At 39.1% G+C, this 17,272-nt stretch overlaps 1 protein-coding gene across 4 annotated transcripts in view; it reads right to left on the reverse strand.

The window, feature by feature from the left end:
* ENPP2 (ectonucleotide pyrophosphatase/phosphodiesterase 2) overlaps positions 1 to 17,272 on the reverse strand; it is a 104,871-nt gene that overhangs the window by 15,736 nt on the left and 71,863 nt on the right. For all 4 annotated transcript variants that reach the window (XM_060115538.1, XM_060115540.1, XM_060115539.1 and 1 more), the window contains 7 exons: positions 14,692 to 14,817; positions 11,390 to 11,421; positions 10,910 to 11,037; positions 8,153 to 8,240; positions 7,901 to 7,988; positions 6,595 to 6,779; positions 3,950 to 4,001 (listed from right to left, as the gene is read on the reverse strand). In XM_060115538.1, the coding sequence (XP_059971521.1) occupies positions 3,950 to 4,001; positions 6,595 to 6,779; positions 7,901 to 7,988; positions 8,153 to 8,240; positions 10,910 to 11,037; positions 11,390 to 11,421; positions 14,692 to 14,817 (699 nt within the window). The remainder of the gene's footprint in view (positions 1 to 3,949; positions 4,002 to 6,594; positions 6,780 to 7,900; positions 7,989 to 8,152; positions 8,241 to 10,909; positions 11,038 to 11,389; positions 11,422 to 14,691; positions 14,818 to 17,272) is intronic.

Genomic DNA, 17,272 nt, shown 5'->3' on the forward strand with positions numbered 1-17,272 from the left:
AATCTCACAATAAAATAATAACTTAATGAGGACACGGATTTTATCTATTTTGTTTACCATTGTATCTCTACCTCCAACAATGCCAAATATCTATGTGGATAAATAAATGATTGTTTTATTTTATTTTATTTTATTTTGCGGTACTCAGGCCTCTCACTGCTGTGGCCTCTCCCGTTGCGGAGCACAGGCTCTGGACGCACAGGCTCAGCAGCCATGGCTCACGGGCCCAGCTGCTCCACGGCATGTGGGATCTTCCCGGGCCGGGGCATGAACCTGTGTCCCCTGCATCGGCAGGCGGACTCTCAACCACTGCACCACCAGGGAAGCCCTGATTGTTTTATTTTTTAAAAAAATACTGTTCCTTACGACTTTCAAGAACTGGCTTTCTATGTATAACCTGCCTAGTAGTCCCTCTCTAGCTATTCAGGACAGCTTTACAGTTAACAAGAATTACTAGTGTTTAAGTCATTTTTCTAAGCAAACTAATTTCTCACGGCGTGTGATAAGGAGCCAAACACATAGGTGTTAAAATGATGTTTAATTCCCCTTCTCACAAAGATGATAGTGAATGCCAACCTGACTAAGAAAATACAAAACATGGTTTAACAATGCTAGTAGAGAAAAGACTAAAGTGAAAATAAATAGTGCAATTATTCTTACAGTAAAATTATACTTGGCTCTGGTGCCAGGATTGCTTGCTGTGAGAAATTTAAATATTTCCATTTCATTCATTCATTTATCAGTTGATTCATGGATTACAAAATGAAAATTCAATAAGTTTGCCAAGACATTACATACATGTGATCCAGAAAAGCAGCCATGCAATTAAGATCCGGAATTCACTACAAATGTAGAAATATTAAAGCTTTAGCAAGCAGTTTAGATCACAATTTTTGAAGCTCATATTTGTTCTTCCTCTTCATTTTAGTAAAGGACTTGATTCTGTAAGTTTAGTATTCATAATAAAATATAGCCTAAGATTAATTTAATATACCACTGTTTTGTTACCTCAAATTTACCCTGGGTTGTTTCACTGTTGGAATGCATAGCTTTTACATGTGTGTTTGGTACAGATGTATGAGTGGTTTTATGTCATATGACATTAAAACAGTTACATATGAATGTTACAAATGGAATGGGCAGGGCCTGTGGTTTATTCTGAAAAAAATCAGCTACCTGTAGGTGTATTTTTTTAAAAAAACTAGGCAGGAAAATAATACAACTTTACATTTGTATAGAACTTTAGGTCTACAAAATGGTTTAAAAGCCTCAATATATATTAGAGATAGCCAGAAAGGGGAAGTGGTTACCCTGAGCATAACACCTACAGCACCCCGAATTCACGAGGTTCTACTCCAGCAGAGCAGACGTTGACTATTTCCAGTGGGAGACTAGACTTATGACCCAGGACACACCATAAAGGCCTGAAAGAACTCAGACCAAGAAAATGTCACTTTGCAGCTGAAGAAATGGCTGAGACAAGACCCTTAAGGAGACAGACACCAAGAGACAGAGAGAGAGAGAAAGAGACAGGAGAGAGAACACCGAGGCTTACACATATCCTACAATCTAAATGAGCAAATGCTTTGCATATAATAAGACAATGATATATAATTATTTGAATTTCATGTAATAGTTTTAAAGTCTATCTTGTATCACTCCAGTTATTGGCAATTGCAAGTAGCCATTATTATGCATACATACAAAACAATGCTGTATAAACTTAAACAACCTTACCAAAAGTCTATTGAATATTAAACTGTTAATTATAATAAAAATAAATAAAGTCTCTCATTAGAGACTATCCCATTAGGCCATGAGCAGACCAAGAAGGTGTGCTACCATGATCCTCCCCTAACATTTTATGTCACCATTGTGAAGTCACATGCTGGAAACTATTGGTGACACACCTGACAGAACCAGATGTCTCAGAGAAATCAGCTCCCAGCCCAGGGTAGGCACTCAACAAAAACACATGAGGGTCCATTTCCATGAAAGTATATAAACTTTAAGCCTCAGTGACATAAAATCATCTAGAGATAAGACACATATTCACCTCTGAGCAGAGCAATGGTGCGGTGAGGTCAATAACTATGGCTCTTTCCAGCCCTGAGAGTCAGTGATTCACCTAGAAGATGCCTCTTATTTTCATGCTCAGAAGTTTGAGGCCACTGTTTATGCTGACTTGTGGGACTGGTTTTGTCCTATGAGCACACTGCCACGAAAAAACTAAATGAAAGATTTTTTTCCCAGATGGAAATGTTTTAGGACCATGAATAGTCAGAGATTGAATCAGCAAAAACATTAGAGTCCATTCAAAGTTATCATAATTAACTATTTCATTAGTGACTCTTAGAAGAGAAACATCTCAGTAATATTTCTCTGCCTTGGTGAGTGAATATTTGAAAAACTCAAATCATGAGACTCCATACTCCATGATCCTGGCAGCACTGTAATTTTTCCAATTCTAATGACACCACAGTCCACTAGAGGTCTGATGTCAAACATTTCAGATCAATTCTAGATTTGTGAAGCATTTGTGTACCTTCCATCAACTAAGTCTTATCTCAAAAGCCGTGTTCTTCCAATTACATGCCAAAGAGTCTGTGTGTTCTATCATCAAAGAGAGAAGCGGGACAGTGGTGATGCAGAAAGAGAAGAAAAAAAGTGAAAATCTTTATAAAGAGGGGAAATAATTCAAGTAAATAAAATATTCTGCTGGTTTCCTCAACCTTTACTTAATCAGATTGGAAATGTCACGTATGATAAATAGAACCATATGTAAGCTAATAACTCAAGTAATGCTCTCAAGAGAATTTGACTACGTGCATCTTTACTGCATGACTTGGGCTGCTGTGCTTGATTTCTGTCTTCTTTTTAATACACTTTCGGTCATTCCCTTGCTGTTACAAGATGCTATCCCACCTGCTGTAGTAACCTGTGTAGGAGCCTTTCCGTCTTCTTCTAATCTCTTCTAATTTTCCTGGGATTTCAAAACCAGAAGGAAGAGCTTATGTGGTAGATTGCATTATTGTTCCTAATTATTTATGCTCTTTTGTAAGGGATTCTATACTTCTGCCCATTGCCAAGTGACTTGTAGGACAGTGTCCTTGTGGAAAGAATATACTTCCCTACTCCACTGGTTTCATGTGCCCTACTTTCACCAATGAACTGGGAATGGAAGTGACAGATGCCTCATCAAGGCAGAAGTGTTGAGACCCATTGCCTGGTTCTGCCATTCCTCTTTTCCCTCTACCACGAGAAGGGCATGTCCCAGCTAGGGGCTGCTCCTTCAGCCTAGATTCCAGAATAAGATGTACACATGGGGCAGAGCCACACTTGGCCTATAGTCAGCATCCTGAAATATGAACAAGAAATGCACAGCCCACTGAGATTCTCTTTTTTCATCACAAGCTTGCAAAAGTTGACTAATACAGGAGGGTTATTATTGTACGTAAACTAAGAGGAGAATGAGTTAGGGCTCAAGATAATTCTTTGAAGAGAGATTTCTGATTTGGTTCCTTCTGTGCATCCCTTCCCATAACATATACACTGACTCTGCAGGTCGGTAAGCTTCAGTAGAGGTACCAGCTGTTACCATTTATAACTGTGACTTCCATTCCCTTCATTGAAGTCCCCATCAGCACCTTAACTTATGACCCATCAGATGCACAATGGTATATTTAATCCCTCTGCTTTTCAGAGGGCTTAAAAGCTATTGAGGAAAAAGAGAGGTAATGGAACTTTTCTGACTTATTACACAGCTGGCATCCCGTGTACATAGAATAAACTAATACCTTTTGCCAGATGGTATAAAAATCACTTTGCAATCCAAATTCGAATTTTTAAAAATATTGTGCTTACACTATGAAGTAAATAAGAAGTCTCTCCAATTTTTGGAAGCTAGAAAACAAAACTTATCTGGTTGTTTTTTCCATCAACTCCTTACCTTCTGTAGACCCTTTTATATGAAGGCGTTTGTTGAGTTCATCCAATTTGTTCTGCATGTGTGAAAACCAAAAAAATAAAATAAAAAAAAAATAAGAAAGAAAAGAAAAGAGACGAGAAAGCAAATCAGAAATGTTTTTTCTTTCCAGCACCCTTCTCCCTATTTAGTACCCAGCTAAATTCAAAACAGGATCCTAAACTTCATCAATACCATGAACTCTGCAGAGTATTTACTACTTTATCTCAAAATGAAAATTTCATTTTATCTCAAAATGAAAGGCTCCATGTCCTAGAGATCTATGGTCACGAATATGTTATTTAATTTCTCCATGAATTTGTTTCCTTTCCTTAAAAGTGTGGATAATCATGGTACCAACCTCTCATGTTGACAACGATGATTAGGGTGCATATATGTAAATTAATTTGAATATTGCCTCAATATTTTGGATTAATCTCTAGGTACACTAAAGTGATTCCCAAACCAAGTTATGAAATTGCTTTTTCTAAAGCTGAAACATAATGACTCAGCAGTTCTGAAAAACCATGGCTCAGCAACTCCATCTCCCACTATATATTCTAGAGATACTCTAGCATACGTGTATACAAAAAGACATTTGCAGTAATGTCTACTGCAGTATTGTTTGGAAGAACTAACAATTGGAAATTATCAAATGTTCTCAAATAGGAAAATGAATAGAATTGTGATGGTGTAATTATATAATTAAATATTAATTATTAGCAGTAAAAACGAATGAGTTAAAACTTCACATATTAATATGCATAAATCTCAAAAATACAAGGATGAACAAATAAATGCAGGATACATATAGTATAACAGCATTTACATAAAAATATAAAATATCCAAAGTTATCCCATAGGTTATTTTAGGAAACTATGTACTAAAAATTAGTTAATACATTATTTAAGAGATACATATGTATGGAGTGAAAGCATAGAGGCCTACATGGCAATTATATACACTATATTCAGGATATTAGTTACCTTTGGGGTAGAAAGGAAGTGGGATTGGGGTGTGGGATGTCACATGGAGCTTCCATTCAATCTGTAATGTTTTCTTTCTCACAATGTGTGTATTGAAGTATTCATTTTATTAATCTCTATACCTTTTCAGTATGTCTATATATTTTTTTAAGAAGTCTTTTGGAGAAAGCCACTGACAAAATAAAGATGATCTAGAATCCCTCTAAAACGGTTTAAGATAAAATAACCAAAATATTTCTTGCTTCCCAAAAGAAAGGTAATTCAGAAAACAAGATACAGCTAATAGACGCCTCTAAAAATATAACTAGAATTCACTTCAAAGGCCACTTCCTGTTGACTTTGGCAACTCAACTCCTCCAGCTGAGGTCTTAGAATTACCTACTTTTTATATTAATTAGCCCTGTTAGTTCTTATCAGGAGCTAAAGTAGGAAGGATTAATAAAGGGAAGGAGGTAGGGAAGAAGAGCAAACTTCCTCCCGTGGTGGGCCTCCCACACTGTGGCTCCTAGGCCCCTAGGAACCCTAGAAGGTAGCAAATGGTAGGGGAGGGGGATAGACCAGTGGGAAAATTATTTTCCATTTTTCTGAGGTCTGATAGAAAGATCACACATTTGCCTGTAATAAAACCACACATGCAAAAATAGAATTGCTTTGCTTTGTGTTGGAACCCTCTCAACCACTAACCAGTGTTAGTGGTAACACTGGTTGTATCTTGCTGTCAGAAGCACTGATGGGCAACTCTACAAGTCTTGGATCAATATAAAATTCAATAAGCAAATCATTACTGAACATGTGTCGTTTGCTTGTTTCAATAACTGTCCAAACACGAGGTGCTGGGTAGTCCCTATCTGCACCCCCAACGCCCACCCTGCCACACCCTTCCTTACTCTGTTCTGTGCCCTGGGAGACTGATCTCTAGGGACTCACCAAAGAGCAAGCTTGCCCTCCAGCCAATGAGAGGTAGCAGCAGGGGATGGGGAGGGGTGGGTTTACTCACCCAGCTTCCCCTCTACCAGGTTGCAGTGCATTAGCTGCACCCATCTACCAAATTCCATCGTTTCTTCCTATATAGCTCTTTCTCCATGTGCCAGTAACTCCTCCTCCCTCCCTTTATTGTTGAGGCCTAGGATTGGTACCCTATTAGCCCCAGGGTACTTCAGCATCCCTCACTGATTTCTCTCTACCCTGCCAGCCTTTGAAATAGTCTTCTCATTAAATGTGATTGAAACAATCTCTTTAAAACTTCTTTAAAAAGTTCTTCTGCATGGGCCATCTGTTTCTTATTGGGACCATGACTGATAGACATGCGATCCAGGTTGAAAAAAAAAAAAAGAAAAAAAACCATGTTGGTTGGGAATTGTGATTCCACAGAATAGCATTATGAATTTTACTTTTGGTTCTTCATTTTCTATCCCTGGGCTGTCCAATATGGTCGCCATGAGCCACATATGGCTCTTTACATTTAAAGTCACTAAACGAAATTAAAAACTTAGTTCCAAGTGTTCAAAAGCTACATCTGATCAGTGACTACCATTCTGGACAGTACAGATATACCATTCATATCATCACAGAAAGTTCTATTGGACAGCACTGCTCTACACCCAATAGGCTCCTCCATGATAAACATTAAAAATTATTTCTACCTTTGGCTCTACCTTATCATCACAGGTACAGCCCAGGTCAAAATCAGACTGAAGGTACATAATCCCTGGGTAGTTGGGTCTGGTAACTTCCTCTGGCATGGTGGGTCTGAAAGTGTTAGTACGCAGGAGATGGTTCAAACTTCCATGAGTCCCATTATTAGGAGCTGGTTTCAATCCCAGGAGATCTGATGAGAAGAAAGAAAAGATCCAGGTACTTTGTAAATATTTTTGATGAGGTATAGGGAGAGTCAAAACCATTCACCTTCCAAGGGCCTGAAAACTTGGAACACAAATTAGAATCGAATAAAACCAAATTTAGACTGTAGGCTTGCTTCTTACCTCCTAAATCATTCTTGCCCGATCATGTCTTGGCAACAATGTTCTGAATTAGTATGTTCATTGCTTGATTATAAAGAGAGACATTTCCAGAAAGACAGAGTGAAGAAATAGCGCCTTACTTAACTACTGCCTATGTCTGTGATAGTTACAACCCAAGGACCATCGGCGTCAGTATCATTGCCTTTCTGCTTCTCTAAAAGTCTAAGGAGACTTTTTATTCCCAATTTTGAAGTGGGACTTATAATCAATAAATAACCTCTAGTCTGCCCTCTCATGCACTCCACAGAAGCACGGGGACAAGAGGAGGTTTTGGTCTTGTGCCCTAAAGTGCCGCTGTGAAATGAACAGGCTGATTTCACAGCAAGTGAAATGGTTGCCAAGCGAGCATACAGTGACTTGCCTAAGCTGAGAGGTGGGGCAGGGGAGAGCCAGCAGCCAAGATGGGAAAAGAACCCAGGAGACCCGACTTTCAGACTCCCCCTCTAACCACCAGACTGGCACTCCCTTACTAAATAGGAAAAGTTGTCCTCATTCAGCAACTAGAAACTCAAGGAAGAAAAATAATTAGGCGTACATAAATAGCTGGCCAGGATACAAGCTGGCGAAATTTTAACTGGGCTGCAATGGGAGAGATGGAGGTGGGAGAAAGCTCTGTGCCGAACTCTTGCTTTACCCAGCCTCTGACCATTGGTGTCAAACTGTAATGCTATGTTAGATCAGCCAGAGACTGCCAACAGCAACACTATGAAAACTCCCCGTTAGTCAACTGTTGAAGGAAGACAAAGAAGCCTTAGAAGGGGATGATATTCTGTCTCTTGAACCAATGGGCAAATTACAACATTTTTTGTGTGTGAAAAGATGAGGTGATCCCAGAAAACAGACACCTCATTTCTTTCTCTGACATTGAAAGAAGTTCATACGTTAACTCAAGATTGTTTTCTTGGTTTTGATGAAATAAGTGACTTACCACACATAACATTGTAAAGTTCAATGTTTTCAAATGGAGGCACTTTAGTCTTGTACTTAAATGTTGGGCCATAACCTACGAAAACAGTCTTCCAAAAGAAAAGAAAACAAACAAAACAATTAGGCATTGCTAATATCTAGTAGCAACCCTTCCTCGATTTATAAATGCTTTGCAAGCTTCACTCACACCACCATTCCCACCCCTTCTTGGAGTCACTAAAACACACCTCAAGTCACAGTTCTAGGAGCATACCTGCATGCTGCTGACCTTGTTATCAAATCCATGGTCTCCCTGGAAAAAACATTTTCCCGATGGTTTCTTATAAACATCCAAAGGTTTCCTAGAGTGAAACATTGTACAATCAGTTAGGATTTCTCATGAAATCATTCTGATTAAAAAAAAAAAAACCCAAAAGACAAAAACCAGTGCACAAAAAATATCTCTAAGGAGTGGATCTTACAAGTATATTCTTCTCATTGTAATTGCATCATTCCTGTGGTGACGAAAACATGATGCTGTTCTTTTGCCCCAAGTGCTTTTGCTTTGACAATCAGCCCAGGACAAATTGGGACCTGAAGTCCTAGTCCCCTCCTCATACCTCGTGCTTGCACTGAGCAAAGCCCTGGTCACAGGTACAGACACAGCTTGTAGATACTGCACGTTCGATTCCAGACCACCACAATAAAGAGAACATCGCAGTAAACTGAGTCACATGAAGTTTTTGGTTTCCCAGTGCATAGAAAAGGTATAGTTATACTATACTATATTAAGTATGCAATAGCATTATGTCTAAAACAACAACACACATACCTTAATTTAAAAATAGTGCTGTCAGAAAAATGTCACCTATAGACTCTCGATGCAGGGTTGCCACAAAACTTCAACTGTCTGCCTATGTGCTTCACTAGCTCCAGGACTGTAAGACTCTCCACTCTGGGGCCGTGTTTGTCTGGTTCATTTCTACATACCCATCACTATGTTCCATGCTAAGCACACAGTTGGCACTTTAAAAATATGTGATTTTAATCAATGAATGGAGAACTGTATTCTATAAAAATGTTTGCATACAAATTTACCTGTCAACAAATTTACCTAGTAATACCACTAGAGAACATAACTGAGTTATAAGCTTAACATATGTAATAGTGGCATAGCTAACAAGAGTCAAGCCTCACCTAGACAGTACCTCTATTTAGAAATAGACAACGGAAACCTTGCTCTCTAGACATCAAAAACATCTGAGCTTCCTTGTTGGGACAGGAAGATGCCTTTTGCTTTAGAGTCATGCAGCACTTTTCCAAAACACTTTCATGTTTATTAAGACAAATATTTCCTAAGTACCTATAGGTACATTGTACTGAAGTAAAGTGCTTGGGGGAAAACAAAGAAATTAAACTTTGGGGTCTTTGCTCTTAGAAAAAGTACTTTCATCTTGGGATAAGATATGTGCATATAATAACTCAACAATGCAAGACATAAGTTGAAAAGGTTTACTGCTAGTTAAAATGCCTGGCTTTGGTCTATACTAATTTGCTCAACTATCTTCATCTTTTACTTAACTCCTACTCAACTCCCAAGTTTTCTTCATCGAAACCTACAAACGGTACAAATTTGCTCATTCTTCCAAGCCATCCCATACTCAGACATACTCAGCCAATCCATTTTGGTCACATTTTTGTAACTTTTCCTTGAAGACTCCCCATGTCTGTTCTAAATGATCTCAATAATTTCTAGTTTACATACATATCTCTTCACAATCCTACATATTTAATTCTATGTACCCCCTGACAATTATGGTAGGATATTTGTGTATTTGTCACATGTGTTTCTCTAGATGTTCCATACTGATGCAAGCTCTTAGAGGACACACATTTCCTTGTTATCTTCTCTCCCTTGTAAATTCATTCAGGTACCAAGCCAGAGTACATCTACTAGTTGTTCAATTATTACTAAGTTAATTAAGACTGAGTCTCAGCACTTTTTTTAAGGAGAAAGTCAGAGTAAGAGTGAGTGGGGGACTTCCCTGGTGGCACAGTGGTTAAGAATCCGCCTGCCAGTTCAGGGGACACGGGTTCGATCCCTGGTCCGGGAAGATCCCACATGCCGCGGAGCAACTAAGCCCGTACGCCACAACTACTGAGCCTGCGCTCTACAGCCCGTGAGCCACAACTACTGGAGACCACATGCCCTAGAGCCCGCGCCACAAATACTGAACCCGTGTGCTGCAACTACTGAAGACCCCGCCTAGAGCCCTGCTCCGCAACAAGAGAAGCCACCACAATGAGAAGCCGCGCACCGCAACAAAGAGTAGCCCCTGCTTGCCTCAACTAGGGAAATCCCATGCGCAGCAACGAAGACCCAACGCAGCCAAATAAATAAATAAATAAAAGAGTGAGTAGGAAAGGGCTGCCCCCAGGTCTGTGTGAAAGTGATTAAGCTTTGGATGATTAACTCTTTGGAACTGGTTAGAGCTTCCAGACACATCCTACATCAGATTCAAGAGCAAAGAATAGTCTCTTCCATATTGGAGAGTCTTTTGTAGTTCAAAACAAGGCAAACATCTGAAATATTTAAGGCAATGTAAAACACGCCTACAGTAACAGAGGTTTTAAGATTAACAACATTTTCTGAACTCTTCTATAAATGTTGCTACAAGCTAAGTTTCGTCAACGGAGGCCAAACCTGTCCAGTGTGGTAAGGCAATGTCCCAGGCATATGTTTGACTTACTCAAGTAATAAGAATAGAATGTAAATTTGAAAAACAAAACAGAGAGACAAACACACAAAGATGCACTGAGAGGCTACAAACAGCCACCAAGATGCTGAGACCAGGAACACAGAGATGTATTGTCTCAGGGCTAATTGTTTATCCAGCACACAAACTCTTTGCAAACAATGAGATTTCCAACTGAAATTTCTTTTTATAATGGCTAAGGACCTTAAAGGACTCCAGCTTCCAAAGGGGTGGTTATGAAGATGAGAATCAGGGACAGCCTATCCCTAAGTTACCTTGCGACGTGCCATCTTCGGTCCACCAATAAATGGATGTCCTCAATTCTTCTGTTGTTGGCATAGTGCAAACGTTTGGGAAGGTGCTGTTTCATGTAAGGCTTAAAGTGCTGATCTGGTTTTTTACACTGAAATAGAAATAGATATTGAACTTTAGATGGACTATCTTCTAGAAAAGTCCAAGACATTCTCTCTAGAAAGAGGAAGGAGGTTTTAAGTCAAACGAAAGGCTAATTACGGCATAAATGGCATTTGTTACCCCTATCAAATGATAAAAGCTGAAAACAAATACATTCAAAGGGGATTAGATAATGTTGAAGAAGACATAGAAGGTTATCAGAGGGGAGTTAGAAATTTTTAAGATAGGATGGCAGGGCAGTGAGGAAAATGTTCCTCTCAGCCTACAGGGAAGTTGAATACAGGAGATGAGTGTGTGGAAGCTACTCCAAGGGCAGAGGCCTGGTGACATGCATTACTTACCGTGAGATTAGCAATAATGACTTTAGGGTCATCTGTTCAAAGAGAGAAGGAGAAAGATTTCAAAAGAGTTGACAGTAATCACTGAGAGAAATCATTTTTGCAGCAAGAGACTCAATTCTTTTTTTTTCTCCTAGAAGACCTATCACTTCAGATTTTCTGTAAAATATATGTAAAACTGTGTGTGGGTATTTAAAATTTCAGTAAGTGAAATGTATCTAAATGAGAGGAACAATTCCTATGGTAAATGTCCCTGCTAGGTCCAAGTCAACCTTTCCGGAAGGGAATTCCTCCTTCCAGAACACCGGGGTATTGCTGGGTAAATTGCTTTTTTAAAATTCTCCCAAATGGTCCCTCTGGAACCTGGATTGAGCTTATTTGAAGCTTAACATCAGGAACTAAACTGGGCAATTGGGGCTTTTAATGTAACTTCCTATGTATCTGCAGATCTTTCAAACAAGCGATCATCCACTTTTAAGATGAATCTTCTAATCCATTATTTCTTCTAAAGGGAAGTTTTTTCCTCAGTAATATCACAGGTCTAATTACATAGGTGGCTGCCCCTTTCCAGTTGCAGACACACACATGTATGCACCTCCTTTATTTTCACTACCAGCAAACAAAGGATATTTAGTCAATACCCTGAACTAGCTAAAAGCAAAACTATGTAAATGATGGCTGTGTATAAACTGTAGACAGGATTATATTATCTGAAGGTCCCCTTTTATGGGGGGGGGGGCGGTGGAGAAAGAAGAGATTGTAGGTTGGTTGGATTTTGTTTTGTTTTCCAAAAATTTGCTTCAGCATGTCATTATAGAATCAGCAGAAAAGGAAAGCAGCGTTCAGAAGAGATACCGACAGTCATGAGGCAACCATCCCTGGAATATAAACATCAGTAGAGCAGGTCATGTCTCTGTCATTTCCTGCTGCATCCCCAGGGCCTGGTAAGCACTCAATAAACATTTATTAATAAATATAAATAAATATTTGTTCATGTTTGTTGCACATGCATGAATAAGCTTGCCTTGCAGCATAAATATACACTCTTCAAAGACAACGTTCAGAATCTTAGTTCTAAAGCTAGGAAATTCAAAGATTAATAAATGTGGATTCCCTTCTCCTTAAATTGGGGTTAAAATTTAGATGCATCTTTCAATGACAAGAAAATAAGTAATAATGGTAGCAATAATAATTAACCGAAATTGTGTCCATACCATGTTCTGTCTCTGTAAGGGCTTTACAGACACTGTCTCTCTGGTCATTCACAGCTACTCTGCTGGAATGTAGGTGCGATCAGAATCCTCACTAAGCCAACTGGCATTTAGAAGGTGGAGGCGGGGGACGAGGGGAACGTGCACACTGGGACCCTGCTGGCAATCTGACTGAGCAAGCCATGCTTTGAACCTCTACATTCAGTGACCTCATCAACCACAGTCCTCAAAGGGACCAAAGAGAATGAGTTCATGTTCTTCGATAATGAAGAAAAATGAATAGCACAGGGCAGTCTTGTGCTCAGATAAATCCCAGAGAACTTCTAGGAAATAACAAATGCCTGAGTCCATGTGTGGGACACCAATCCTTCAATTCTGAAATGCTCAGACCTCTCATGCTAACAGCTCCCAGAGAGCAGGGGAGGTCCCCAGGACAGGGTAGTGGTTAAGAGTCAGTTAAGCATCTGGGTTTACATCCCCGCTCTGCCGCTCACTGACTGTCGTCCTCATAGCCAGTTACTTCACCTCTCTCTGAGCCTTGATTGCCACTGTTTATAAGAGGAGATGATAATACCTAGCACACAGGCCATTGGAAAGATTCAATACATGTGTATACATCTGGCTGAAAGAGTGATGTGACGAAAACATCATCATCATAACTACCATTTATATAGCTTTGACTATGTGCTAAACGCTAATCTAAGTGATATGTAGAGAATCTCTCATTTAATCTTCCCCCAAATCCTTATGTTACAGATGAGAAGACTAAGGCACAGAGTGTTTAAGTAGCTTGCCTTAAGTAGCTTAAGGTCACAGAGTGAAGCAGCTGGCAAAGATTTGAACCCACACATCCTGCCACCATTGTTTTTGCTCTTAGACACCTCGCTCTCCCATCTCTCATAAAATGTATGAATGTGTTTTTTTAAATACAAGACATTTAATTATTGGTAGTTATCATTTCATTAGCCTTAGGAAAGTTTTCCTTCCACCCCTAAAACAACCTCCCCATTACTTTTACTGATGTTTTGAAATACCTTTCAAAATAGACAAAAACTTTCTTGCATAAGCCCTAGAATGCAAATACTAAATCAAGAGGTACCATAGTGACTCGGCAGGCCACTCTGGTGAGGCCCTGCCTAGCTCAAGTGAACAGAGAAGACAGGACACGGAGGATAGAAAAGGCATGGAAAAGAGAAGGCAGAGACACCAACGTTTTGTTTATTTCACAGTGTTGCCTGGAGCTGACCTTGGAACAGTTCCCATTTCTGTTGACTCAGTAACATCGTTTGGGAAAAACTTAATTTTCCAAAGCTTTACGCTTGGTGCCAATGGTTTCTTATTCTCAAGGCTAAAAATACTAAAGGATTTTTTTCTTCCCCAAAATGCAGCATGCCTCCAGTAAAACTATACACTTCTCCAAAGCTAGGTGGTTGGGCAGCATGTAAAACATCTTAGCCCATAAATCAAAGTTCTCGTCAGTGGCATATCATAATCCAAATGTATAAAACAGAAGTGCTAAGATTATTACTGTTTATTTTATTTCTAATCTGTCAAAACAGCTGCCACTTTCCAAGGGCTTAATAGTTTCTCCTTCTGGGTTCTGTCAATCACTTCTCTAAAGGTGAAGAGTTCCCTTCAACCAGGCTCCTAGGAAGGTTTAGGGTCCAAGGGCACTTTTGCCAACCCTGTCATGGACTCCCTCACTTGAGCTAAAGAGTAAACCTGAACCTCTTGGAAAATTTGTCTCTTGTAAGCAGAAGTTTATGGTTATACACATGCCTCAAATTAAGTGTATTTTCCACATGATAAAAACAAGAGCAAATATTTACATAATGCTACCAGGGGCCAGGAACCATTCTAAGTGATATACATAGATTCATTTTCACAACAACCCTATGAGCTAGTTGTTATTTATCATCCCTTTTTTCAGATGAAAAAAACTGAGGTTTAGAGTTTCAATGACTCATTCAAGTTCACTCAGCTAAGCAGCAAAGCTAGGATTTCCACCCAAATAGTCTAGCTTCAGAGAATAAGCCCTTTCTCACTCCGCTAAATTACCCTTCTAACAATTTAGTATTTTAAGAGTCAACTTACATTTAGCATTATTGCTAAATTTGGGTCGAATTCTTCCTAGAGTTCCTGGCACTAAAGTAATGTCATCCACATTAGTTAGGTAATTGCTCAAGAATTCGGTTCTGTCACATGTGACATCTTCCATTCCTATGGGGAGGGAAAAGAAAGTATTTTCAGGCAACTGTAAAATTAAAATCTCCACACAGACACTAAAGGTAACATTCAGGCCTCTCCTTAATTCGTTTTTCACAACTTAACATGAGGATCCTTCTCTTTTGAGGTTTCTTAACTTGACTTTGAATTTTTGAATGTTTCATTATATACTCTTTTCACCAGACATTGCTTTAGTCATATCATCTTGCAGCACTAGAAGCCTGAAAATGCATCATCTCAATTATATTTTAAGTCATTCAGCAAGACCAACAAGATAAAGGAAGTAACCATGATCTTTTAAAAAAAAATCTATTTACACTGTCATTATGAAAAAGATCTATTCTTAAAAACAAAAAAAAAAACAAAAAACCCAGATTGCTTTAAACTCTTCCCAGCTAGGGGTGGTGTAAATAGCTATGTCTCTTTTACAGAATGTCATTTTCCAACTCTCTAATGTATCTCGCGACTTGAGTACATAATCACCAGTCCTCACTCTGCCTTCACTGGTGGCCTTGGATATTACTGACAAAACAATACTGGCAACAAGAGAGAGAAAGAAAAATGTCAGCCCCAGTGACCACCCAAACTGAAAAACAAAATAACGCTGAAAACAAGCTGTAAACAGTATAATCAGTTAAAACTGAAAGCTAGCAACTAGAATATAAAAAGGGTCTTGATAGGGAATTTTTTCACCAACAAATATTGCCCCCTCCCACCCATGATTTGTTTCCTGCCTCCCATCAAGGAGAATTTCTTGATCAATATTAAAAAAATAAATAAAAACAAACTCAAATCTTAGAATCACAAGTTATGGAGGCTGGAAGAGAACTTTATTGTCATTTCAGAATTTATGAGATGAGATGAAGCTATAAAGGTTTAATATATTGCTTTGTACAATCCAGTATCCAAATATTTTTTAAGTGGGGAAATTTAAATGATTCTGTAAAGGATTCCCTAAGGTTTTGGAATAAAGAAATATAACTCAGAGTGGCCCAGATATGGTGAAATTCAAATTATCACCTTCTGGGATCCCAGATCCAGACCCCTCTTTTTTAAATATAAATTGGAAGGAAGAGAGAGAAAAACATATCCCAACATAGCACAAGGGTTATAGATCTTGCCTTTTAACACTTAAAATCTCAGGAGGAAAAACTGAAACAATAAACAGCTATTATGTTCAAGTACAATGTGAATCCAGGAAGGGGAAGTCTCTAAATACATGTTAATGGGAGACTAGAAGGATCTTCCATTTGCTGCCTTCCTAGGTCACTTAAGCCACCCCAGTGGTGAACCATCTCTCTTGCTTTCAAAGTTCTCTCAAGCATCATCACCCTTCACCCTCCAGACTAACTCTGTGTTGGTGGTGTTAGTGTTCTCATTCTACAGACAAGGCGGCTGAGACTTGGAGAGGCTTTTAAGTGGCACAGTGCAATTTGAACTCCATTGCAACTCATTCTTACTCCAAAGCCCAGGCTCTGGAACACTAGACAATACTACCTTTTAAGAAAGAGATGCTGTGCCATCTATTAATCTCAGAAGCCTGCACACTGGCAAGACCAGATTGTAATCTAGCCAAGACTTTTACAATGCTCCAGCATGTGATTCATTGGAGCCCATCTACTTCATAGACATATGGCTCCACCATGTAAGCAAATGCTCTTGACACCTCTGGACAACTTAAATCAAATCAGCTGTGCCACAGGCTCCAGATTCTCTGTCCTATCTGCAGCTCTCCACCAAGTCAAGCTCATGGAACATGATTTTGCAGATGGTTACATTTAGTCCCTGCAAAAGAGCATATTAGTTCTAGGGGATTTTTTTGGTTTTGGTTTTAATTTCTCATAGATCTTCTAGAAAATTCTATAAAGAAAATTTCAGGCCCAGAGCAGAGTTTTGATTAAGGAGAGTTATCTGCCCTTCTTAACAGAACTACCAAGTCAACTAATTTTCTTCTTCCAAACACTCTCCTAGAAGGGAGCAGCCCCATATTCCAGAGTCATGATTTCAATTTGCTAGTTCTGGAATGCAGAAGGCACTCTCAGCCTGCACACCTGTGAAATAAGAATGCTCTCTGATGCACCCTCCCATCCCAACTCTATAAACATATATGTTTGTGATGCTCTTGATCCATAAATTTTTCTACTTTATACAGTGATTTAGAAAACAGCTTCCTAAACTGCTTCTTCCTCTCTTTAACAGTCTTCTCTATTGAAACAGGGTCCTCTGATTTGGGTCTTGAATTCGCTCAATGAATGCATGGAAATCACTTTTCTCATATGCCACTTCTTTGACAAGAAACCTATGTCTCCACCTCTTTTTAATCATATTTAGATTTATTTTTTAGCCACATGAACTCTGTGGGCTCCTTTTGGGGATGTGGCTAGGAGGGCTATGTCACATTCACAGAGGAAGCTCTTAATATCACAAGGGAATTGTCTGCAATCTTTTT

This window comes from Mesoplodon densirostris, chromosome 13 (assembly GCF_025265405.1).
Source record: "Mesoplodon densirostris isolate mMesDen1 chromosome 13, mMesDen1 primary haplotype, whole genome shotgun sequence".
In the NCBI taxonomy this organism is placed as follows: domain Eukaryota; kingdom Metazoa; phylum Chordata; class Mammalia; order Artiodactyla; family Ziphiidae; genus Mesoplodon; species Mesoplodon densirostris.